The 27,276-nt window shown below is 42.7% G+C and overlaps 1 protein-coding gene across 16 annotated transcripts in view; it reads right to left on the bottom strand.

Moving 5' to 3' along the window:
* ATXN2 (ataxin 2) overlaps positions 1-27,244 on the bottom strand; it is a 51,240-nt gene extending 23,996 nt beyond the window's left edge. For 8 of the 16 annotated variants that reach the window (XM_083804176.1, XM_083804184.1, XM_083804177.1 and 5 more), the window contains exons 1-11: positions 26,817-27,244; positions 19,900-19,936; positions 18,451-18,510; positions 17,706-17,777; positions 17,325-17,475; positions 10,118-10,242; positions 8,767-8,858; positions 6,064-6,261; positions 5,369-5,547; positions 3,640-3,849; positions 1,399-1,581 (exon numbers count right to left, since the gene is read on the bottom strand). In XM_083804176.1, coding sequence (XP_083660302.1) covers positions 1,399-1,581; positions 3,640-3,849; positions 5,369-5,547; positions 6,064-6,261; positions 8,767-8,858; positions 10,118-10,242; positions 17,325-17,475; positions 17,706-17,777; positions 18,451-18,510; positions 19,900-19,936; positions 26,817-26,989 — 1,480 coding nt within the window. In that variant the 5' untranslated portion in view covers positions 26,990-27,244. The remainder of the gene's footprint in view (positions 1-1,398; positions 1,582-3,639; positions 3,850-5,368; positions 5,548-6,063; positions 6,262-8,766; positions 8,859-10,117; positions 10,243-17,324; positions 17,476-17,705; positions 17,778-18,450; positions 18,511-19,899; positions 19,937-26,816) is intronic. The other 8 variants (XM_083804179.1, XM_083804180.1, XM_083804181.1 and 5 more) reach the window with 4 other exon arrangements.
* Between the last annotated feature and the right edge of the window lie 32 nt (positions 27,245-27,276).

Here is a 27,276-nt window from a genome sequence, read left to right as displayed (position 1 = left end):
CCTGTTTACCTTTCAGGTACATCTCCTAGCTCTTTACAATACAGCATTTCAGATAAGTGGTGCTATTTTCCTGCAGATTGTCCCCTAACATACATCTCTGTCTTATAGTCCCGCCATGAAACTGCAGTATGGTCCCTGGCCCCCCAGCATACAACAGCTCACATTAACACCGTTTCAGGCAGAACAGAAAAGGTGGTCATTATCTCCATATAAACGGATGGAAAACATTTTTTTTAAAAGGCTGAAAAAACACATCCATTTTACAACGTCCTCCTTTGGAGGTTTGTCAGCTGGAAAAAAAACCAGCATATCCTATTGAAAGCAGATTATTTGATGTCCACTTTTGCTCCTGTGTTAAAGCAGCAAGGGAAGTTGTATGTTCTTTACAAGTAAAGTTCTACCTCCTGCTTCCTGCTCACGCCACTGTGGCTAGTTAGTTGCTTTACATCATACATAAACTTCAAGTGAGCAAGAAGAAAGAGAGGTAAGTTGTTTAACAGCCCTGCTTGCATGCCAGTGATAAATAAAGTGCAGGGTAGGGAGGGACGATGAGTCAGAGAGAATGCCAGAACAGAAGAGTTTAAATCTTTTCTGCAAGGCAACAAGATCTATGGGGCTGTCTACGCACTGGAACATAATTCATACCTGCTTTCTGAAAATGCATTCCCACCACTCTTCTCTAGAATTCTAACACCGCTAAAAAGTACCAGACTCCAAACTGTTGCTCATTTGTGCTTTGACTCAAGAAAGCAGCCAGCAGCTGACAACTGACTAGAACATGGTCCCAATCCCAAAAGCTCAAAACCAGGGCCGGTATCATAAGACTGAGCTTTAAATATAAAGTCAAACGTTACAAAAATAACTGATTCAGAAAAGAAGACACTGACTACATCTACTACTACAGCACTTATGACAAACACAAAACAACCACTTTAAAGCCTTCATCATTTTAAAAGAAAGTACATCCAACTTCACTTATTTCATCTTTTTCTTGTAATGCCAGCCTTCCTCTATACAAGCACCTCATTCATTTGTAAACCATAAAAATCCAGTTATATTGCCACTAATCAGCTTCAGTGATGCAGTGGAAAATAACTTTGCCTCCTTCAGTGACTTTCCTGAAGATTATTTCTTTCAACAACTAATTCCCCCTTCCTTTCATACACCAACTGACTTATCCTCTCTGCAATTCAGACAATACTGCACTTTAAGGACTGACTCACCAGCCATTTTACTAAGCTACCTGGCAACATCCTTCTCCCACTTCATCTAAGCAAGCTAAGTTAGCAGACCAGTGTATTCGGAGCCTGAATTGTCTAGGAACACAGTATTCTGCTTAGCATTAACACTCTAAAGTATCCCTGGCAAGCCATCTGCAATAAGCCAAGCTTTACCTACCCCCACTGACAACTGATGACCACGTCCCACCTGAAGGGCTGCCTCGTGCCACTGCAGTAGTAGATGCTTCCCCTGGTGCATTATGAGATACAAATTCTAAGCCACTTGAAATTGTACCCCTACCAGTAGAGACTCTGTGACCTCGAGGGTGCCGTTGTGCCTTAGGAGACATCCGTGGAGGCCCTGGGAAAAAGAAAACAACCCCACACAATAAGTACTTAACATCCGTCACAAAGCATACCCAAACATACTATCTGTTTTTAAAATTGGCTTTCATGTAGTAACTCTCAATAATGCAGTAATACAGTCAAGCAAATTACACTGACATTGACTAGAACCAGGGATCTGTGAGAATAAAAAGGCCATGCCAGCGGTCCAGCCAGACTACCAACATACTCTTCACCTTGCTATGTGAGCTCACGTTCATTGATATTTAGAAGCTTTATCAGAATTGAAACAGCGTGGATTTAAAAAAGTTGAATCCAAGTATCCAATATTGCCTACTGCAAGACAAGTCAAAAAAGTTAGTGGCCCAGCTCCCTCTAGATAAGCACACTTCTGGGCTATCAAACATTTCCAAGAAAAAAAGAATTGCATCACTTTTGTTAGGTGGTCGGTGATACCAAACATTTATTTACAGGGTAGTCACCACTGGCTGACCAATTCTCTCGGGGAATTTCAGCACAGCATTCTGCACAGAGGCTAGATTGCCTGCAGCAGGTCACAATTCATTAACAAGTCAGCAAAATCACAACTAAACAAGTTATTGTTATCCCAAGGTTCCAGTCATGCATGTTTAACATCAGAAGCTGAAGCTGTAAGTGAACAGTAATTCTGAACAGTTTATACAGCTGCCACAGGATAGTTATGCTCAAGTCCAGGCAGCAATACAGTTTCTACCTCCTAACAAACATTTTCTTTACAACAAAATCAGACTCAAATGCTGATATCTCAGAAGGAAAAACTCTGTATGAGCATAGAACAACCTAGCTGATTACAGTTCATTTTTAATGTAGGTCAGTAACAGACAGAAGTTCAGGTAGTGGCTTTCTGGTTTCATGTAAGGTTCAAAAATATCAAGTACCTCTTCCGGTTATATAAATCTTTAAATGTCAGCCTCTATTTTAACCATAAATCTAAAGCACACTTCAATCCAAATTGCATACAGGCAAGTGTTTTAAAGAATACACACTTTCCAGCAATCCTCTTCTTGTACTAGAAGTTAAATGTTGCAGCCAGCAGTTCACTGCATGCCTGACAAATCAATCCCAAGCGCTAAAAAATAACTGCACTGGCATGCGGATTCTTAGGATCTTACATTAAAAAAATCTCACATTGATAAATTTAATTGACAGTAGAACACCGTACAGGCAGGTCTACTATTAGCCATGGGCATGGGCCATCTCGAGCATTTATCAGGCAAGCTGCAGAGCAGCGTTCCTGACTCGATCAGCGGGATGACCGGGCTCTCTCCTGGCTCTAGTGGAGCCTGCTACAGCAGAGAGCGTGCACATTTCCAGTGAGCTTAGGATAATCAGTTTACATTTTTCCAGGATTGCTAGACTGTGCTGCGCAGGCTAGTCTTTGAGTGCACTTAAAATAAAAATACGTTCCTTACTGTACATTCAGAGTACGGATTAATTTAGTCGAGATATTTCTGCATACAACTGTCCAAGACTCATGAGTCAAACTTTCTCTGCATATTACTGACTACCAGGGAGCTAAGTTATTGCTCTGCCTCAATGCAAACGTAAAGTTTTCTACAGATTCACCTTCGAAGCAGCTTCTCCTATCCCATTCCACAGTGTACTTCTTTAAATGTAGCTTTTTTTTGCCTTTTTGTTTAAATAAACAGAAGTTAATTGGAGAATTTTAGTTAGATTTGAGACTGCTTTTTGTGAAACATCTGTATTAACATTTTTTGAGAATCTACATAAATTTGTATTCCTAAAACTGCCCTCCAAAATTAACAGGTCCTGCCATGTTGCTGTTGGTTAAGTTAAGACACTGAGCAGCGTTTACAAAGCTGAGTTTATTTCATACCAATTTGGGAAATTTCACAGCTTTATTTTGTTTTTGTAAAGTTCTTCAAATAAAAAGGTTAATAGAAATAGTCTGATAAACTAAAGTTAAACACAAATTATAGGTTAAGTAATGAAGAGGAAAAACAATTTTGTAATTAAACTCACAAAGGAGTTAAACAAAGACAAACAAAAACATGAACAAATTGTGGTATTGTACCTTCTGAAGACATGCGTTTAGGCATAGTAGAGACAGGAGCTGGAGAACCATGAGCAGAGGGGTGAGACGGGGGCCTGGAGGGCCGCGAGGGGGGCCTGGAGGGCGGCCGTGTAGGGGTGGCTGCCCGAGGTGGAAGAGAGTTGGGACCTGACTGGTAGCGAGAAGGTGGGCGAGAGGAAGGAGATGGGCAAGGCGATGGCCAGGGAACACCTGACAGAACAAATGATATGAAGGAAAGTATAAAAACTAAAGAAAAATTATGGGGAAAAAGGTCAACAGAAAAAAAAAAGTAAAATATGACAAAATGATTTTTCATGTTTAACCCTTTGGGGATAGATTAGTTTATTTCTGCAACCAATAAAAAGTCTCTTTCAAGTTATTTCCTCCGCTTCAAGTCAAATTTAATATCTGAATGTCATAAACTCCCCAAAGGGTTAATTAGGATCTACAAATACTACTAAGGAATAGACAGTAAAGTTTGATCTGTTAGCCTGTCATATATATGTTCTACAGTACGCATCAGTCTTGACAAGGTCCTTAAACAGCTACCAGAGGTTCTCATACAGTGGTTCACATATAGTATTGAACGCACAAACCACTACTTCCAAACCAAATGATGAGCAGTATCAATTCTAGGAACTGTATCTTTACAAAAAACAGCGGTGTTCAGTGTCTGAATCTTGACGTTTATGCCTTTATTGGTTATCTGCAGTATTAATGTAGTATTCTAATCTAGGGTATAGGGTTCATTGTTTTCAAAATAAAGAAATTTAATTCACAAGCCATTTTGAGTATGCTAAGTATATGATGTTGATTCGGCAAAGTAATAGGATGGCACAAACCACAAATACTACCCACGAATTTCAAAGTTTAGCATTGTTTGGGCAAGACTCAGTTGTACGTCCTTTACACAGCTGGCTGTATGTAAGAAGAAAGCTTCACTTACCTTTAAACATTTCTCAGACCTCCCCTCCAGACAGAGGCACTTGAGTATTTTTTTTTTTTTTAAATCACAGCAATCTCTCATAATAGTATTTTTAACCTATACAAATAATGCCTCAAGGATGGGCTACTGCTAAAATCCTTCTCTCAAAAAATGGTATTTGGTTATGAACCACCACCTTCTGCTATACAGTGCCTAGTGATGTCTGTTTACATTACCCATGTGTACAGCAGAAAACACTCAAATAGCTATTTGAAGAGAAGACTCAATTACTTTTCCTGTAATAACTTCTCTTACTTTCCCATCAATGATTTCTCCACCCACGTTGCGGTGAAGTCAGCAAGTTGCTTTATTCTTTTTGATAGGACACTGAATTGATCCATGCTCCAGGAAGGAAGACTGACACTTCCTCCGGTACAGCTGCCACCTCCCTTTCACTAGATGTCAGTATTGCTATTCCTCGACAGAGCTCAGCAGTAGTAAAAAAAAAAAAAATACATAAAGCGATTTTTCATCTTTAAAACTGCAGACTGCACCATCATCTGAGACAAAGGTAGAAACCAAGTGACATTTCTGCTCCGCAAAGCTACGCACAGTGCAGTCAAATGAATGTTTCGTTGTCACTAAGTTAAACCCAAATGAAACTCACCACCTCTGTGTTAAATGATGCATGCTAGCCCAGCCTATGAAATAAACATCCTAAAACCACATCATATGCAGTTTCAACATAATTAAATAAATGACTGCATTTTATAAGGCACATTCATTTAGACTTCAGATACTTGCCTCCGTTAACCACTCTTTGATCTGCTCCAGAGTTAGGACTGAAATCTGAAGTATGGGATCCAGACCGTGAAATTGGTGGGCCTGATCCAGACTGGCCCATCCTTGGTGAGTTTTGTCTTCCACTTCCCCAAGACAAGACATCTCTGTTTCTCTGTCCTGGTGGGACGTACTTATTTTCCCTGAAACAGAGCAGATTTATATCAGCGTTGAGGAAGAACTAGAAGATAAAGAAAAGTACCTGTTCAAGGGCTCTGTTGATACTTTCTTTCTCAAATCAAGCTCGAGGAAAATTTAATTTATAATCAGATGTTGACCTAATGATCACCTCATGAATTTACCCTTTGACACTTACCACACGTTCCACTTCCTATGAGCCCACAGACAGTGAACGATTTAGTACTAATGCCCAAAATTCTCCGTGACATGCTGAAACCACTGCCTTTTCCTGTAATTTGGTATGAATTCACCACAGCGAAATATCAGAATGGAGAAGTCTGTTTCATTACAGATAATACAGGGCCAGGCAGAGGTGTACAAGTCAGCATGAGTGCCAAAAACAGCACGCAATTGTTTACACAAGATTCCTAACCTAATCAGCCCTGCTGAAAAAGCACATTTTCAATGAGTAAATTGCTACTTCACCAAAATATGTACATCATTTAAATAAAAATACTATTCATAGTGTATGCCAGTACCTAGTGTTCACACTATGCCCTTCTCGTTCATTAGCATTTCTCTGAACAGCAGTATATTTTTCTTCTTCTGTTCTTTCATCATTTTCCAAGGCAACCCGAGCTTTGTATTGGGCACTTGATTCAATTTCCTCTGCTAATTGAGTTGCTCTGGCTTCTCGTTTTAAAAACTCTTCTGAATTATCTCTTTCTAATGGCACCCTAAAAGACAATGGAAAGGAAAAGAACCTTAGAAATGCATTCAAAAGCACAAAGAACCTACAAAATTACGGTGTTAATTCTAACCAAGTGAAATTTAAATAAATAAATAAATAAAACACGAACTGCTTTTAAGCCAGGAGACTTGCTGTGTTTTTTAGTATAAGTGTGACAAAATTCCTGGACTGGTCTGGCATTATGTGCAAATTCTGTGTCATTTACCTGTCTAGAGAGCTATGGTCAGGGTGGAGAGATTTTCTATACCACTTGTGGATTCCCCAGTCCCTAAAGCTATGCAAAGGCTCCAACTTTTAACACGGTTGAGTACATTAGCAATAAAAAGCCCTAGTCTATTGTTTAGATAGGAAGCGAATGCAAGAGACCAAATTTGAATTTCTTTAGCCATTTACACATTCACAATAGACGTAAGAGTCCCCAGTCCTACTGAAATTAAGAGTTACATACTTAATCCTTTGATAATTACAGCCGCAGAATCTCGGCTCTTCCTGTTATGAATAACTGCAGAAGAGATGCAATACATCAGAGCATGGGACCAGAAACCCATGACTCATTTGCCATGTCCTAGAACCTCAAAACCATTCATCCCATGTGTTCTGATATTAGGTAATACCATATTGCAAGAAGCATATGTAGCTCTCTTGGGAAAACCATCAAGTAAGAACTCAATACATGAGCAATGAAATACTAAAATAACTAAGTACAGAAGGACATCATAGCTGGCAGTTCCTTCTGTCCATCTGTGGTTTTCCTTGTTTGTTTTTTTTTTGTTTTACCTTTTTTTTTTTTTTTACCTGTTCTAATTTTTGTTCAACCATCAGGTTTTCAAAATTACTAAGCGCTTTGACTCAAATTTTGAGTTCTAAAAGTTGTTTCATCCGACCTTACTTTAGAATAAGCTACACAGGGAACACGGTTGAGGCTTTGACAACGAAATACTTGGTATTAGATAATCACTACTGCGCATATTTTGAATAATACAAAAAAAGAACAAAGGAAGTAATTGGAAATACAGACCAAGTATGAAAATATATGCAAGATTACTCAAGTGTTGGAGGCGGAACTGGGAAAACGAGTGGGTTTGCCAGTTCCAAGCCGGCACTCAGCTACTGCACCACAAGCTTTCCCCCCCCACACACACACACTTTTGGCCAGGTGGGACACCTACTGGCATTATCAATGGTAACTGTAAGAGTATGAAATAAAATCCTTGCCCTTCAGCATGAAGCTTTGGCTCACAAATAAGAGATGCATGAAGAGAGTGCATACAAACCTGGACAAGAAAGGAGAAACCCAACACGTGCTCATTCATTTAAAGTAACTGAAAAAATTAAGGGATGTATGTGGTGGCATTACCGGTAACTTAAACGTAAGAACAATTTTACATTTTCTAAAAGGGAAAATGCGATTAAAGATGAAACAAAGGGAATAGGCAAGATGACGTTGTTCAGAACCCTGCCAATGAGAGAAGCACATACAGCAGCTGATCAGCACGGAATTTATCTCTAGCGATTTAAAGCCACCTTCATGGTTTTGATCTGTTTCCATCAATAACCATAAAATGGATGGAAGACTAAAGTTCAAAAGTATAAAGAGCACTTTAGCATACTTCACCACTCTAACAACAGCTTCCCTAGGATTCAGATATAAGCCAATTAAGACTTTATCATCATATTATAGATCTATTTTAACAAAATAGTAAAAATCAAATTGTTGAACAGGAGACTTGTGGACAAGCGCTCCAATTCTACAGCACATAAAAATCACTGCAATTCCTGGACATTCAAAACCAGTTTATTATTTTGGGGGTAAAAAGAACGGGAAAACATTAAAAACATTTCATGATGGTTGTTCAACATCTGCAACTCGTTTGTTTTCCAGTTGCAGTTAACATGATAGCTGCAGACTACGGGCAGCGTGGATCCGTTCCCAAAGTAACTGCAGCAGACTTTACACTTCTTTTATATTCAGGTTATTATATTGTAACTAAAACTGCAGTTTATATGTTTCCTAAACAAGTTACCACAGCTCGCAAGTCCCCTTAAAATATCAGCAACACTTCAAGATTCCAGTATCTACATAATTGATTGTCACAATCAAATTAGGATTTAGTCAAATTGTTCTGTTAGGTTAAACACAAACTATGGGTATAGCAGCTATGCAAACACAGATTATAGTTTCACTGTTTGGTATTTTCAACCCTATTTGTAAAAGTTTTTTGTAAGAAATAAGCATAATTGCATGCCTAAATTCAGAAAATGTTGCAATGGGAATGAGCTGTGCCCATTTAAGGGAATATATACCGATTAATACATCTAACTATTCACAGAAATCTGGCAAGGTTTCTTAAGCACTATTCATTCATTACTTTTTCAGTTATTTGATTCCACAACCTTAGAAAGCATATAAAATTATCTTGAGAATACAAGTTTTGTCAAACCAGGAAGAACATTAAACATAAGTCCAATAACAAAATATTTTGAAACTTACGTATAAGAAGATAAACTGCTGTCGTAAGTTGATATTACGCCATAATTTTCTTCATTGTAACGAAACATGTCATTGGGATCCCATCCATTAGACTAAAAGAGAATGACGTTTGTTTTTCAAAATGACACTGGAAACACATTCCCTTAAAACTAAGGGCTGATGGCAGAAGTCAAACCTTTTGCCCATTTTCTTGGGCTCATGAATTCACTGTCCACGTAACAAAGTTACTAAAGCCACAATTTATTTCAGGGATCTTTGTTCATCAGATGCATATATTTTAGGCTAAAAAGTCAGGGTGCTTTTTTGTTGTGTTTTTTTTTTTTTGTGGTTGGTTGGCTTCTGGTACTCTGTACTAGATGATTAGAGAAGATCAGTGGCTAACAAGTAATACACACATGAATGCCTTTCCAGAAAGTGCAAACTGACAGTTCTAAACAGTAGAAGTGTCCCTCACTGAGGCAAGTGCTAAAACTATTAAAAAGCACTATTAGTGCAATTACCTGAGATACACACCACAGGCAGAAGACCCCCGTTGATCAGGGCAACTTCCCCCACTTTATGAAGTACGCTATTACAGCACTCAAGAATTTAACCTTCACAAATGCTAAATGTTTTGAATGTTTCATAAAAGCACTGACAGTATTCAGTATTCTAATAAATCTCAGCTGTACGGTACGTACACTGGAATTGACAGGGTAACTGTTCCACCCAGACAAAGTTAATAACCGCACGGTAACATGACTAGATTCTCTTCTTTAACATACTGCAGTCTGAATACCTTCCTAAAAAAAAATGCATGGTTGAGTAAAAGCTGACTGCTATGATATATAAAGAAGCTTCATTTGAGAATATACTCCTCATTTAACAATTCATAATCTACTGGGATTGTATCTGTGCTTATTAAGTCATGGGTCAGACTTCCACCAATTTCCTTCGTGTTAGCCCTGAGACAGTTAGCTAAGCACAATTTCACCATAACTTACAAATGCAACGGAAGTCAGACAGGAATGCTCTGATTAAACATAAGTCACTTCAGTGCATTGCTGAATTTGGAGTCCTTAATAAAAGCTCCTTTTTCAGCCAGTCCTTGAGTCAAACATGTCCCTTACCACAGCAGCTGCCATTTGTCAATATTTGCCCAAAGTGGCATTTGAAATCCAGCTATTCTCATTCAAATTGTAAGAAAGTACTGTGGCAGCTGCTAGCAAAGACTGAACGTACCCCTGTGTAGGCCAGCATTTTTAGCCAGAAGTTCATTAGTAGATTAAAATTAAGGAATGTTGCAATGCATGTCCAGAGAAATAGCTTGCTTTCTAGAGGCTGTCATAACCGATAAAAAAGCAGTACTTACAACATCCGTCTCTAATGCCTCAAGCTCCTCAGTAGCGCTGCTTTCTCCTCCGTCCCATGGTTCAAGATCCTTTTCTTTGTGCTCACCATTTACTTTAGCACTGATGGCTGAATCAGTAAAAGCATCTACAAGGGAGCGGGGAGGGATGGGGGTGAAATCAAGTTGGTTAAGCACAGGAAGACACTGTATGCACTAGTATTTTTGAGGAACGACCAAATACAACTGGTTCACAAGCACATTAACATCGTTCACCTTCACTTGTAGTTGCTGTATTCAGTGGACTACATTAGAGAGCTATCTACTTCATACTTAGAGTAACTAGGAAGTGCAGACAGACTTCAAATACATCTGTTTACAGGGTGCATTTTTTTGCAACTTCAATTATGAGACAAGGCATCAAAGAACAGCAGGAATTACTTTCAATTATTTCAAATTCTTTTACACAAACTACGTGTGCGTTTTTGCTAAAAACAGGACTACCCAAGGATCCCCATTCCTACAGAAAACGCAAGACTTGTACAATATGCTTTTCAAAAAAAGCCTCCACAACCACACACTGACATATTATGCAAATAACAAAAAAGCATGAACGCATCCAATCCCATTCTCTAAATAAGCAGAGTACAAGCTTCCCTTTGAATACCTGAGTTTCTTCTATGTCCCCAATTCCTCAACATACCAACATGCATGCACACACTTTTACTCCCTTTGCAGTATATCTCAATTATCCATTAGCTTGGAACACCCATTCAATGTGACATGAACAGAGAAGTAAGAATAAAGATCCTGAGCTTGTATTTTTATTTGTTCATGTTTCATTCAAACCAGACTAGGAAAATGGCTGAAGGAATAATACTAAAATACTGAAGTACTGTTAAGGAAAAAAAAAAAAAGTACAAAGCCATTCATCAAAGAAGCCAAATTTGTATATTTTATAAGCCACTAAATCTCAGAGTTGCCTGCAAATTCTGAAATTTCTTAAACAGAAGGGATTTTTTTTAAATTAAAATTTTTAAAAATAAAATAAGCGAGCTTTTTAGAGTGCCCTTAGTCCTGAATTTCTCATTATCTTTCTCATCATCATCTCAACATCTACAGAAAAAACAAGGAGCAAACATTTCTGGTCTTTAAAAAAGATGAGGTCAAACCACCGGACAGTGCTAGATAAGAAAGAGTATGGCTTCAATTAATTTTTGGCAAGATCTAAAATCTCATTAAGAGAAATGAATTTTAAAGCCATCATGAAAAGAATTCACAACATAGGATTTGTTGGTCAACAGTGTTACAGATTTTAAACAATCACTGATGATTTCTTTTTAATAGACCGTCAATACAACACATTATTCCTGTTTTCCCCAATTTCACAGTTAAAATATGCACTTATATTGGCATGATCTACCAGAACTGTGCTTAGTCTGTCTAGCAACGTACAGAGCTATCTCATGAAATGCTCGCTCAACTCATACACGGAGACCAAAGAAACTATGGATAAGCAATTAAGCATTGTTAATAAGCGTATGTGAAACAAAATGTTACAGAAGATGGTTGAAAAGAAAGAAGTTTATTAGCTAAACATTCATGTCAAATACAAAGGAATCAGTAAAATAAGAGAAAGAAAGCCAAATGAAAGAAGGCCACCTAATGAGGCAAACCACTGTTAGGGCTCGTGTGAAATTGCAAAAACCTGCATCAATCACCTTGTGAGCCATCATTGCATACTCCGCCAACGAAGCTGCGATACTAGCTACACGGTTGAAGGTTAACACTTTCAAGTGAGATTATTTCAGCTTCTCACTAAGCCTGATGCCTTCAGCAGGCACATTCGAGGATTATATGTAAACTGTTCTGAAACAGAGCCATTATACCATTGTGCTAACTATTAGTGCTGATGCAATATTTCAATCGTTGCATTTTCAACTGTTCAGAAGAGGTAAAAATCAAGGGTGAGAACAGAAGTCATCGACTAACTGCAAGATATTCTACATGATTCCGTGAAGTTACGCATGCATGTTTTATAGTGCCATAGATGTGCGAGCAAAGATATTAAGTTTCCATTATATATTATGGTAACAGAAGCATTATGAAAGGCAAGATGCAGAGACAGAGTGACTGCCAAAAAAGTTACCTGTTTCTGAAGGAACTACAAACAGATATGGAGAGAGAAAAAATTGGAAGACATCAGATATAAATACAGGTGGATTTTTTTCACATTATATGGCTGAATTCAGGCAATGCTAAACTCCTTCAGGCCCTCTAGCAGACATATTCACACTGGTTATACATCTCCCACCTTGCAAAGATCATTTCCATAATAAAACTTCAGCAACATTCCCACTGTTCACAACCCCTTGTGCTACATTACAAACCCTCCAAACAGCCTACAGATCTCTAAGGTACACCAGCTGGACAGAAAACATCTCTCAGTTTCCCTTCATACAAACAGCTTTTAAAATATGCTATAAAAACAGTGTCTGTGCTTAAATGTAAACTGAAACTACATAACAAAGTGCTACCTAAGTCCACAGTTAAGGAGTAATGAGAGCATGTTCAAAAGGAAAGCGAAAGTAAGGAGCTTGTATGTGAAACTCTGTTTACCTTAACAATCCCCTGTAGCTAACACAGCCCTGATCTAGACAGGCCAGTGCTGTTCCTGTGCCCAATCCCATTAATTTGATGTTTCATCCTCTCAGATCAGGTATTTTACACCAAATGCAAGTTGGAGGTTGCTTAAGTAACTTAAACGGCGAAATTTACTTCACTGGGGGCATAGGGAAATCTTCTCCGATGAGACTGGATAAACACGAGGTATGAGGACTGATGACAGCACCTGATGGAGGTCATCTGCTGCATTTTAGAAGGGTGTTTCCTTCATTTCTTTTACATAACTTCAGACAAAAAACCTCCATATGGAATGACGACATTTGGGATACTCCAAATAAAATACTAACTTAATAAGCCTCATACGTTCAACCCACCAATTTTCCTATTTAAAAAGCCACATTAAAAAAAAAATCAGCAGAGTGCTGTCAAAAATTACGATGATACAGATGAACTGGGGGGACAAGTCAGAACAGAAACTCCACTATCTAGTGAATGCTATAGGTCTGAGTAAGATCTGAACAGCCAATGCTAAGTTTCCCAGCAGAATCCAGCATGTCACTGGGCACGGGAAGCTTCTCTGCTCTTCCTTTCTTTTTCATTTTAAGTCACAAGTGAGACTGCAACGTCAGCTTAAGCTCTACAACCCAAAAAAGTCTAGGGTTAGGAAAAATTCAAGCTACAAAGGCAGACTTCTAGTCACACAACACAGTCTCATGAGCATCCAGACAAAGTTTAAGTGTAGCAGAAAGGTACCTCAAGGCACAGGTCGCTATTTTCCTGGAACAAACAGCCAGCCAGACACACGGGACACCAAGATTAAAAACATGGCAAGTCAAACAAGACATTAACAAAGCTGATGAGCAACAAAATCAAGAACACACAAAAATTCTTCCAATCGGTGTTTCCAAAACGAAAACATCGCTCTTAAAATTATTAACAAAGTAGAGGCTGAAACAAACTGCTGCTACAGGCACCAACTGGCAGAGCGCTAGCAGACAAGATACTGACTGCACAGGCTCGCCCTCCCTCCTCCTTGTCTGGTGCCTCCTATCTCTGAACTGTTGAAGGAGCAATCCACGTGACACCCTGATATGGCCAAATTTTTATTCAATTCCTTTTATACATGGTAAAACTCAAATCAAAGGTCAAATGAAAACTGGTCGTACAAAAAGCTTGAGCTTTAACGCTCAGCTAGCCCCCCACTGCCTCTGTACCTGCTTAACATGAAGGCTCCTGAGCAAAGGAGTTTGATATATTGAGACCTCACTTCTGGTTTCAAAGCCTGCTAACTGGAAAAAAAAAAATCCCAAAGACAATTTTACGCAACAGAAATTACATTAAGCAAAAGCGAATTAAATATACACATTCTACGAAAAACTCAGCTTGGGCACATTCATCAAGTGTGTGCTATTAAATGACTTCAAGAAAGGACTGCCAGAATAGAGCAATTAAGAGTCCAGGTTTGATTAATTTCAGCATTTAAAAAGCTTGTTTTCTCAAACATGTTTTGCGCTACTAATGGTAAAGAGCACAAACATGCATTTAAGAGCAACTCTGCAGTTCAAAAGCTATTAAGCCAGGCTGCATTATGTGCCAAAGGTGTTCATGGCGCACAGCAAACTTTGATCAAGTTTAGTATGGCTCAAAGTAAACTGAGGTTTCGGCCTAAATGTTACAAAACAGCTAAGAGTTTATTGTTTAAACTACTCGCTACTGATTTAAAACATAGAAACCAGTTACCACCAGCTCTGCAGACCAACATTTCCTTCCTTTGTTCCTAATATGCCTACTGCTATTCCCCTTGCAACGCTTTCTCTGGAAGGATGCCACTTTCGGTGCTAATTCAAGGAAAAACTCAAATAGACGATTCTCTCTTGCCTTTTTTCATTGGATTTGTAATATTTTTCTCAGAGTGCAGTAACCGTGCCAAAAACCAATAAAAACATTGTAGAAGCCTATTACTTTAACAGTAGTTATGATCTTGAATTGTCTTGTCTTTAAAGAGAAGCCAAGAAGACAACTCAAGCCTTAGTCAAATTTGAATCATATGGAAAGTAGCACGGTGGCCTGATCAGCGCTTAGGACTACAAAAAACACTGCCAGAAGCTGGTTCTGCAGAACGCTGGGGAAACCTACCCTCCTGTTCCCATCATACATACCCTCCTGTTCCAATCATGCAGCCCTAGCTGCTACTAAATCCGAGCGCTTCACCTTTGCTTCAGAAGGCAAAGCAGAGAAGTTACATGTTCATACCCTGCCAAGGACGTCAGCTGGCTCGTTAGGGGAGATTTTTAGCTGACAATTCCCACTGGCACATGCAGAAAACTGCTTGTCTCTCCTTCCATGCAGACAGAATCGTCTGAGGGGGGAAGATGGACGTGATGCACTTTCACCTGAGTGTCCCCATGCATGCTTCCTTCATCAGCCTGCCGGTACTGCAGAAAGCCCTAACAGCGCAGCGAGGGTCCCTCAGATGACCCCTTTTGAAGCCTAGCAGAAAGCTACTTGAGCACAAAGGTCTAGACAGACAGACAGTTGCAAATTAAGGGCCTAGGCAGTAGGGACAGTTTTTGTAGTGTATTTTTTTTAAGCATAAGCTGTCAGAAAGTTCCTATCCACGCAGACCTGCTATTTTTTTCTCCCAGCCCTTCCAATTACTACAGCACGCTTTCTCCACTGATCCATCTGAAGGTGCAATGTCACGCTTGGCATAAGCAAATCTAAGACTGCTGCTTCCAAACGGGGCAGTTTCACCCACCTCAAGCTTATACGGCCATTACCTTCCCTGTCCTCACGCTACTGATGTAGCTGCAGGATGAATTATCAGCTCACTGCTCCAAAGCTGCACACGTAAGATAGCACTGAAAGGTGCTTGGCAGACCACTGCAGATGGCTCTTTCAGAGATAACTGTATTTTCCACTCCTTCTGAAAGGAGAATCCATCCCATTCGCTTTCTCCCTACCCACTGCTCTTTACCACTACTCTTCCAGTCTTTGACAAAAAGGCAGAGACAAGTGAACATCTCTGCTATTCAGGTCTGAGGGTAACTCTGAGGATCAATACCCAGAGTCAGGAGCACCACTTGTCTGCGCTCCTCCAGCTCAGCAGAGAAGCAAATGCCAGAATAAAAATTCATAGAACTCAAGATACTATACTCAACCAGAGAAACAAGATACACTAAAATTTACAAAACCAGTATCTTTTGCAGCACGTAAGTTTACTTCAAGACCTCCTCAACAGTCTAGCATTTGTCTAAGAGTAAGGGGGGATGAAACTACACAAATACCCACACCCCCAACAAACCCTACCCCAGGAAGCTTTTCCTATGGCAAGCGAGTGCTTGTGGAGTGCCCCTTTGCTTGACTACATTTTTTAAGAAGTGACAGCAAGCCACCTTTCCACCAAATATGTCCAAACTGTACACTAACTTGTCTGGGAAACAGCCAGGACATCAATGGCTAAGAAATGTTAAAATATTTGTTCCCGGAGCTATGGAAGCTAACAGTCTTTGTTCTATACAGAGTGCAACACTGTCAAATGGATCTGGGTGCCAGACAGTAACCTTTCCCAAGAGGAATGCCATCTCCTCGCCATCTCCTCACCTAGAAGTTCAGACCCAGTTCTCAGTGTTCCTCTCACACAAGCTTATCTGACTCTGCACCATGAAGGTTTGGGTTTCTTTATAAGAACAAAAGGCCCACCGTTCCTGCATGCATGTTCGTACACTTCCTTTCTTCTGAATCCTTGCTTACTTTATTTCCCAAGAAGCAGAAAGCCCTTCTTTGCTCTAATTTGCAGGTGTGATCAGAGATTGACTTATACTTCCAAGTGTGGTTTCAAGATAATACGTTTTTGAGACAAAATGGAAAGCAGATTAATTTACCCACTACGAGTTATCAAGTTTTGCAGCCTTCTGGTTTATCTTGCTCTGTCTCTACAGTTTTATGTCAGCTCTCCTCTCCAACTACTTAAGAGATTTAGATGCAAAGGCATTCCACCTAAAAATGCAAACCGAGTGACTGTTCAACCCAAAGCAATTGTTTTCTTCTAGAAAACTTCCATTGAGTAATTATTCCTAGAAGAGTAGTGTATTTTTCATTCCATCTGTTTGCTAAAAACCTATAAAAAATGGGTAATAGAGAGCCCAGTTTGCATTTACATTAAAGTGATTCTATGTTCATAGCAGATCCATTATAAAACAGCTCTGGTGTAATTCAAACTCAAAGTCCCATCCGGAACCTGGAACTTCTCTGCATTTAAATGGTACCGCTGCTCTGACATTACGTATCTTCTTCTAGGAAAAGCAAATTCCTTGAAACAAGCATCTTAACCTTCAGCCATAAGTCAGGCAAGAACATACAGATGTACAAACACAAGATGAAAGGAGTGAACATCTCTCTTTAAATGTCCACAGATCCCTACCCCTAAGTCACTGCTACACGGGAATAAAGCATGTGTTACGATAAACACTTAGCTCCCAGTGACAACTGTTGATCAACCTGAAAACGTGCAAAAGTGCAATTTCACTCCATGACATAGAAAGATATGAAAAACATAAAGAAAACTTTGATATAGATAATGTTAGGAACCTTAAAAAAAGTATACCTCTTCTGGCATAATTGGTATCCATATCCTTAAAATGCACCATAACAAAATCTGAAGACTTGAATAAGATACTCTCTAGTATGTCTTCACGTTTTGGCCCCAAACTGGATTCTGCGGTTTTCCGATGAGCAGCATCGAGCACTAAATCACACTATGAGAGATATATAAAGAATATCCTAATTTAATGCACAATAAGCTACTAGGTAACTTCACATAAGTGGAAAAAGCAGACATTTACAATAGTTTGCAAAAATGAATCTGCTTGTGTAAACTTAGACATCAATAGTCAAAATAATTGATAATAAATATTCCCATTTAATGAAGCGTTGATTATTCAGTCTTGAAAGAGAAAAGAGGGAGAGTCAAAACTTTAAAAATTACCTTAGGACTGTAAGTTTTAAAAACTCCTTCATATATACCACCATTTTTCACCTGTACTTCACATTTGGATCCCTAGAATGCAAGAAAGATGAAAATGTAGTTTTCTACCAGCCTGACAAATGTGATTTGAACAATTTTCTCAAAAACGTATCTTTACATAAGTATGAGGTGTAAAAATACAGCTTAGTGTTTATTCAAATCTACTTATTCAACATTTGCCTGTTTACAAATACACTTCTTTGTTCGGTAGATGCAAACACTTAGGTCTGTACCACAATTTGTTCTGAAGGGATTTAAAGATAATCGCAGAAGCATTTTTGGTACACACAAGACTCTTGATCGGTTACGCATGCAAACAAGGTTTAGTGCAAAACCAAATCTGTGCGTGGGTACAAGTAAGGATGAAGTCTTATCCTACATTCTAGCTGCTGTGGGACAGTCTGTGTTACCCAATTTTGGCACATGGGGATTTCCCTTATATAAATTCGTTATTCATCATCTCTCTGAAGACAGAAAATTAAGAATAAGACCAGTGAACGTAAGAAATTTGCCATACCTGTTCAAATACAATTTGTAGTTTTCCAAGCCAAATATACACAAAAGTTATTACTGCGATTGTTTAAATTCCAACCATGGAACATGGTGCATACTGTTGTATTCACTCCATAATATTACAATTAGTGTAATATTAACAATTCTATGTCACTATAGACACAGTTTACCCTACTTTCCAATGAAGACTTACAACAACTGACGTAAGTATGTGAACCATTCTCATGTTTGCATAGATGCCATCGAAAGAAATCTGAAAGATAAAAATGGTGTTGTCATGAATATACGAGAAATAACAATTCAAAGAGCCAATGCTACAAAACCAAGGCCAGCTTTCAGCTGTATGCGCTAGCTCCTAGAAACACACTGCTCCAAAACCTTAGTTGGCCAACACACGTTGAACTTAAGTCACACCAGATTAGCAGAGGACTCTTACGCCTTTCTCTGATCAATTAAACTTCTGAATACCCATCCTCCCAAACAAGAGAAATTTTATAGAGCCCCTAATGTCACTCAGTGTCAATCCCCTTACTGGCTGGGTGAAGCTCCCACAGTGAGAAGCGTAACTGAAGAGCCCGGCCATCATCCCTCACTGGTTTAAGAGCTATCAACAGGGTAAGGTACCTCAACTGCTGGAGAAGTAAAGAGGTGCTTTGGGGCCCCTCTCCAGCTAACGGACCTGATGACATTCATTAACAGAAGCTAAGGTCATCAGATCACAAAGTGCCAAAGAGCTACAAAGCCTATCATAAAACCAGCCCAAAGGAATTCTCTGCAGTTTCAGAATCCGAGCTCCGAGCCCAGGGAGCTGACCACGCATCCCCGGGCTGCCAGGTGAGGCGCTTGCGCACGCATAGGTGATGCGGGGAGGATGACTGTGTTTTGTCAACATCTTGCATCTCTCCCCATCAACCTCATGCTCGTCAAGCAAGAGATGCTGAAACGTGCAAGCATCCCACCATATTTTGAGCTTTTTAACCGGCAACACATCCAGTAAGTGTTTAAGGACACTCCTATGCTCAACACCCGGTGTTGTTCAAAGTGCAGTTCAAAGATCCATTTTTTAAATCAAGATCCAGATCTTTAGCTTTGATAAAATTCTGCTTTACAAGTCAAGCCACATGTATACTTCAACAGTATTGAGCCTTGGAAACGACTAAAGCTACACACTCAGGTAATAATGGGTTAGCTATAACAACACTGGGTTTGCTATTTCATAGGAAAGCTAAACAAAACTGCTGCTTTTATTTAACTAAATACGTTGCCTTGCTATCTTTATTCATCTGTTTAAAGGAGAAACCAATATTAGATAGTTCTCAGATAAAGCAATGCTCTTGAATTTGCTCCTAAGTTAAATTGTATCCACATATTTACAACTATAATCGCAAGAAAATACAGAAGAGATTTATATTAACGTAGTTCAAATGTTTAAGTGTTCCTTCCCTCCTTGCCCTCCCAGGAGATTTAGATGAATGCAAGACGTTATATCTTTAAAAAAGCGTATCTCAGTCTAAAACATTCATCAAGGTATCCAAAATTTGAGAGAATGTTCTGCGATTTTCACATTGTTACTCCAGTTCCTGGTAGAGAAGCTGTTTTGTTGTATCTACAAGAGGTACAACGAGGGGGAAAAAATACTCACCGTAGGCTGAGGCGGTCCTTTGCCACTGCTGCGACCTCTGAAATTAAACACACACATCAGATACAATTAAAAATAAATTGCTGAAATTCATCAATTTTGTAGCAAAGAAGAATTCAAAACCCTGACTTCGTGTAGTGTTGAGAATGGGGGCAAAGGAAAACAGCACTTCCCTAGAGCCGAACGTGGCAGTTACAGGGCCTACAGCATTTCTCCTTCAAATACTGACCTACAAGCAAGTACCTTCAGTTACTAGGTAAGAGGGTTACCTACAAAAAATTAAAGGACAAAACAAAGAAAATGCTAACACTGTTTCATTACAGAACTCCACAAATATTCTCTCTCAAGCACAATCCCGTAGCTGAAACGAATTCCAAAGCTTGCTGGCATGCAAAAGCAAAACCGCCTCATTTGCACTTTTGGGCTCCATCCCCATCCCCGTCACTTCTTTGGGATTACAACCGCGCCGTCGCTGCCTCCCTGACCGAGGGCCACCGACCAACCAGCCCGACCCCAAAACCTGCCAGCCACTGCGAGACCCAGGCAGCTAGCCCACCAGTCCCCCAGCCATAAAAACCAGCAGCTCCTTCCAGTTCAACTCAATGAACGTGTAACATCCACAACGCTTCAAGACGCTTTTAATCAACCTGTAAGCTCTTAACATCAACCTGTAAGCTCTTAACACCTTGCGAAGAGCGATGGAACGGCCTGTGAGCTCCAACTCGGCCATGGCCACCCCAAGAGGGGCCCTGCAGCCAGCAGGTCCCCAGCTACAGCTTCAACGTCACCGGCGTGCCTTCTTCCAAAGCGTTTTCCTTGTACCAGCAAGTTCCAGTCTTAAATATTTCTCTTCGGGATTTAGATTTGTATCACGATGACGACTTAGAGCGCGCACTGTTATGCAAGTAAAGCAAAACAAAGTCTTCGCTTTTATTTCAAAAAATCAATTTCTGAACCAGACCCATCTCACGGATGCACATCCATTTAATTAGAGAGGCCCAAAGAATCATGTTCGTATTTCAAAACATCCAAACAACACTGAAACCTAAATCCAACTGAATGCCAAACACATTCAGCTGCTTTGGAAAACACTGGGCTGTGGATGAACACAACCTTGCTCTCAAAACGGCATGCCCTTATACACGGGACTCGTGAGTTGGTCAAGAAACCAAAGGGTTCTTCCAGATAAGACAAATTGGGCAGAAATCAGCAAGTCCATCAGAGAATCGTGAAAGACTTTAACAGGGAAAAAGAAATGGAAACCCACCAAGCTACCGGCTGACCAGTTTAAGAAAACAACCTCCTGCAACAGAAACAGCATCACGCACGCTGATGACATTTGCTGATTGGTAATAAAGGCAGACTTCAGATGTCAAGCTGACATTTGCAGAATACTCGCGAAGCACTAATCTGACAAAAAAATCCCAATGCAAACAGCCTTTATTTAACTACCTGAACTTCCTAGAAGGTAGCGTCACAACTTCGGGCTTGCCCTGGTGAGGAGCAGCTCTTACCCTTTGACACGTCTGCCGTTTGTCAGGCGGCCACCACCTAGAACAGGGCATTAACGTGAGCCCTTTGAGAACCTGGAACACGCAATATTGAGATGAACCATTCTCTTCTTGGAAAGTCATCCCACCAGACGTGAGACGACCCCAAGAAAAAAGGCACAAGCCAGGTCTGAGTTTTCCTTTTGTCATAATCAAAAGCTTCACCAAAGCCGCCTGCCAAAGAACATGGAGGAAGTGAACAATGTCACCAGTTCCTCCTGTTGGCCTCAGAGACTGGAGAAGACATCCCTTCCGACATCAGCTGTAGAAATGGCCAAAACGAGAGCTTGGTGCCTTCGAAATGGAAAGCACTCCCCCGGCGAGCGGCGTGTATTCTTAGAACTTAAATAACCGGCCTGCTAGGCTGGTCAGCAAGCTCACAGCGGTCTGCTTCAGCACTCAACCTGAAGCACCCTGGATTTTCCATCTCCTACCACGCTTCCAAACTTACTGTCTCGCACAGATATGTGAGTAGGAGCAACGTGATCTTGCGCATCCATGCTGGCGAGAGGCTGCAGGTTCTACATCAGAGCAAGAGTTAAGGCAGTTACACAAACTGTACGCGCTGCTCGGATCTGACTGATCTCTTCGCAGACCTGACCTCGTTTTCTAGCTACAACCGTCAAACGGAAACCCCTAAAGATACTCACCAAGACTTTAAACAATCCTGCCAACGTTACAACTCAATCATACCTGCACGCACCTTCTGCTAGAACCAAGACTTTGACTTGCAGGTCACCTTCCAAGGGTGAAGGCTCAGTTCGGACTACCTTTTGATGCATCTTTGACATGCCAAATGAAGAATAAGCCAGGGCCTTCACCAATGCGAACGGTCTTTGCCAGAAGCAGCTCGCCACAATTTAAAACCGGAGAATGAAAATGGGGGTGTGAGAAATTAGAAGGGTCAGTAGCAATTTTGCGCTGCTACCTACAGCCACATCTTGATTATAACGAGCGGGGTGAATTAAAAATGCATTTTGTGTTGCAGAAATGTGGTTGAATGGGAGCCTTGGAGAAGGCACAGCACCTTGGCAGATCAAACTGGGAAACCCATTCCAGTGCTTCAGGGTAGGAAAGTCACCCAGGCAGCAAAGTGCTGCACCAGACAAAGTAACTTGACCAAGCAATTAATCTTGGTAGCCAACTCACTGCAGGCTGGTACTTGTACCTTGAGAGTGAAAGTCTACGCAAGGGCTTAATCTCAAATGCTGCACAATAAACATTTTTTTTTCCCGGAAGCAACTTGTGATTTTTTTTCTCTTTTTATGAACCCTCACTGCCCTACTCCTCAACAGCCCTCGCTCGCCTCCCGTCCTATGTTTACATGCCGAGCAGAGCGTTTGTATAAGCAAAACAAGGTCACGCATTTCTATTTTTCCAGTTAAGTGAAAACCAGTGCAAGTCTTTCCAGGATGCGAAGTTTTCTTTCCAACAGCATCTTCACTCTGAGACGACGGAGAAGAAACAGAGGCACCCACACTGCAATTAATGTCTGCAGCAGCAGCAGTGCAACTACAAAGACCGTGGAATTTAACAGAGGGTATAGGAGTTTCTGGAGCACTCCCTGCCACTACTACAGCTCTGAGAATGATTTAAGGACACTCTACAGAACTTTCATTACAAGTGCAGAGAGCTGATAAAGCCTTCCTCTAAGGAAGAGAGCACAAGTACAAAGTTCAGACCTCGTTTAAGCGCAGAAATTGCCTATATAGGATTCAAACAGAGCAAAGCTGTCAAATTAAGATCATACGAGTAGTACCGCAGCATTGTTTTCAGTAATTTTTCCCGATGCTGACGTTATTAAATGTCCGCTCTTGTCTTCGTACAAGACAACTTCTGTAGTGCCTGAGCAGATAAGCACGCCTGAATCAAGTGCACACTTGTGCCTGCTGATGGACTTGGTCACCGAGGAACCTCCTTCAGACACCTCACAACGAATCTGTCGTTAAATTAAAACTTACTCAAAAGCGGCTATGTAACATCCCTCCGAAATGAATTAACTGCTGGAAGGAAAGAGACCTGCAGGTTAGCCGTTTATTTTTGCTCAGCAGTTCAGCACAGCTGCATTAAAACCGACACACACAAAGACATCAGAATGAACTAGAAAACCCCTGAATGCCATGTGGGACCAAGCCTCCAGAACAGTCCCTCGCGTTATTTCCAAGCGCCTCGGTCATCAATATCCCCAATTGTTTCTACCCAAACAGAACCGACACCTCCTTTCTGCCCTTTCCTTAAGCCTTTAGTCGGGCTAATAAAGGATGGCAAGAAAAAGGAAAATAAGAGCAGGCAAGAAGCGCCAAGCCTCAAAAGCAAGCTACACAACGTTGGATAATTTCATTTTTAACTTTTTAATGGTTAAACCAACGTATAAAAGACAGAAATTTAGAATATTCATAAAGGGCGCCCAGGTTCGCTTGGGCAAGAAAGTTACCAAGAAGAAAGGAAAAGGGCCTTTTGCCACAATTGTAGCCAGGCGTGTAACCCTCCAAAACCAGAGCTGGGGGTGCTCTGCCTTCAGACAAAAAGCCACCGGGGAAAAAAAAAGGCTGCAGAGTTTGAAGGCAGGCTGAGGCAGATGCGACCTCCAGCCATAGGGCTGCTAGCCTTCTCGTGGTTGTATTAGGGACAAACTGAACTAAACCTCAAAACGAGGATATCAGGTCAGGTTTTGACTGGTGCTTGGGGCAGGTTTGTAGACGAGGCCCTACATTTTCTCCATCTCACATCTATTTCCCAGTCTAGCATCTATTGGCATCCCCCCTCCAGCCCAATTTCCCATCTGCCATATTCCACGTGCTGCCACTACCACGTACAAGCAGAATTATTGCACTTCCTGCCTCTTTTATAAAAATTTATTAATTCTTCACGTTTAAGTTTTGAACACCTGTAAAGAAGCCTCCTTTTGCGATTTCCTTCCCCAGTGTAAAAGGGGAAGGAATAACAATGAAAAGCAAACGCTGGAATTTCCCACTCTTTCCCACAAGCTCTTACCTTTTCTAACACGAAACACGTAAATCCACCGCTCCGAGACCACGGAAACACGCACAGGGAGCAAGGCTGACCCTCGCTCACTACCAGGTGCTTAGCCCAACAAAGTATTACAGTACTAAAACCAGCATAAAATTAAGCCCAGGACAGTTTACTATCAAACAACTTTCTACCCAAATTTAAGCCTTTACGAGCAATATGGCCCTGAAAAGCAACATTCTGTTGCACGTCAAGGAGAAAAACTAGAAAAGAAAAAAGGATACCCGTGCTGCAGAGAACTGAGCTGCAATGCTGCTAAGAAGAAAGCCTGGCAAAAACTGGAGATGTTTAAATTTCTGTTAAACATAACACTTCGAGCTGAAAGCAAGATGCAGGCCAGCTAAAAAGCAATTTGATTTTTCAAACAGGAAAGCCGCTTAGCTCTTCATTTACAGGAAAAAAATTGCAGCGTGAACCACCCTAAAGTTTGAAGTCCAAAAAGAGGCAAGACTTCTCTTTAGGGTAGCGATAGGAAAAGCTCCCTGAAGGTGTCCTCTGGGGCTCCATCAGCGCAGGGACTGGGATTTTACTGACTTGTCATTCAGAGCCAACTTCAAGAATCAATTTTTATTTTTATTTTTTTAAGAAAAAAAGGTATAAACACCACTGTGGGCACACGTTGGTCTTTTAACAGTCTCACGACAACTTCCTAGGAAGTTCTGAAATGGAATCTATCCAACAAAAGCAGAAAGGCAACAACGCTGGGAGGAGAAGCCCAATGGCTTTAATTTTAAAGCTTGACAAAGGAATTGAAGCTCACACCTTTAATCTACCGAGACAAGTGCTTACAGTGATACGGAATTTTGCAAAATAAAAATGTTAAAAAAAGCTGTGGGTTTTGTTGTCCTTCACGTTAACCTCTATAGTGCCACTGTCTGTTGGCAGGGGTAACTGTTCAGCAAGGCACAGTAAACACCATGGGCAACCCAGACAGCCATATGTAAAAACCAGGGAATTATTTCAGTGCTGGGGCACCCGCTGACACTATTTAAGTTCATTTCGTTCTTTTCCGCCCTACCAAGGCTTTTCCCCTTCCAGTTCCCCAGAGCGGTAACAAAGTAAAACTCCATTTTCAGGGATGTGCAACAATGGAGCCGCCGTCAACTCTTTTTATTGCCGACGCACCAAACTGAGGGGGGGGAAAAAAAATTAAAAAATAAAAATAAAAATAAATAAAGGCCAGGTTGAAGGGAACTGCCCGGAGCGTGGTGACCTTCAGCCCGCCACCATCCTCCTCCTCCTCCTCCGATTGTTCGCTGGGACCCCCGGAGCTTGGGGGAAAACCAGGCGAGAGGCAGGGCCTGGCCCCCTCGGGCGGCTCGGCCGGGGCCGGCTGCGGGGCCGGGGGGGGGGGGCGGAGAAGGGGGGCCCGGGAGGGGGAGGACCGGAGGGGGAGGACCGGGAAGGGAAGGGAGGGCCCCGGCCCCTTTGCTTCCCCCCCCCCCCCTTCTCCTCCAGGGCCCGGCCTTGCTACGAGCGAGCGCCCATCGCTGCAGGCCGCCGGGCGCTGCGTTTTGTTGCGATCCGGGGGGGGGGGGGGGGGGGGGGGGCGAATAAATAAATAAATAAATAAATAAATAACAGATTTCAAAAATAGATTTAAAAAAATAAAAATTCAATTTTTTTTAAATGCGATCGGGAGGGATTAAGGCGCAGCGGGAGGATGCCGGGGGGGGGGGGGGGGGGGCTCCCAATCTCTGCCCCCCCCCCATTTTTCTCCCATTTTTCCCCGTTTCCCCCCCCCCCCACGTGCGGCCCCATCGGGCCCCGCCGCCCCCCCCCCCCCCCTTTGCAGGCGGCTCCCGTCGGCCTCGGGGCTGAGGGAGAAGAAGGGGGGGGGGGAAGCGCAGCGGCAGCCCCTCGCCCCCCGCCGCGGCCGCAAAATGGAGGCGGCCCCGGCGCGTCCCCGGCCCTCCGTGAAGGGCACCGGGCCGCGGCCTCGCCCCGGCGGCGGCACTGCGGAACCGGCGGGGCTCCCCCCTTCCCCCCCCCTCCCTCCCTCCCTCCCTCCCTCCCTCTCTCCCCCTCCTCCTCCTCCTCCTCCTCCTTCCCCCCCTCAGCCGTGAGCGGGGCCTTGCGGCCGCCCCGCCCGCCGCCATGCCGGCTCCCCCGCCCCGCCGGGCGGAGCCCCCCGCGCCGCGGCCCCGCTCCCGCTGCTTCCCCCCCCCCCCCCCCCCCCCCCCCCGCTCCGGCCTCCTCCTTCCTTCCCCCCCCCCCCCCCCCCTCCGTCGCCTCAGCCCCGGTCCCGCCGCCGCCCGTGGGGGCCGTTGCGGGGGAGGCAGGGCCGTGAGGGGCCGTGAGGGGCCGTGAGGGCAGCCCCCGCCGCCGCCGCGCACCCACCTGCCCATGTTCTGCCTCCCGCCGCCCGCTGCTGACGGGAGGCCGGGGCCGCCGCCGCCGCCTCCTCCACCACCTCCTCCTCCTCCACCTCCTCCTCCTCCGCCGCCACCACCGGGGGGTTTGCGGTTGTTGCCGGCGGCCTGCGCCGCCGCCGCCGCCTGCTTGAGGGACATGGCGAGGGGCTGAGGGGGAGAGGGAAGGGAGGGAAGGGGAGGGCGAGAGCCGGGGCTGAGGAGAGGGCCGGGCCGCTGGGACGAAGGGAGGGGGGGGGGAGGGAGGGAGGGAGGGGGAGGCCGCGCTGCGCTGACGGGAGCCGGGGGGGGCCGGGGTCGGGGGCCGGGGCTGGGCTCGGCGGGGCTCGGCCGGGAGCTCCCCAACGGCGCGAGCGGGGCGGAGGGAGCGGAGCGGAGCGGAGCGCGGCGCGGAGGGATCCGGCCGCTGAGGGGAGGGGGGGGGCAGC

The sequence above is a fragment of the Anser anser genome (assembly GCF_964211835.1).
Source record: "Anser anser genome assembly, chromosome: 18".
NCBI lineage: Eukaryota > Metazoa > Chordata > Aves > Anseriformes > Anatidae > Anser > Anser anser.
The sequence above is the reverse complement of the archived record's forward strand: the minus strand, read 5'-3'. Positions and strand labels throughout refer to the sequence as shown.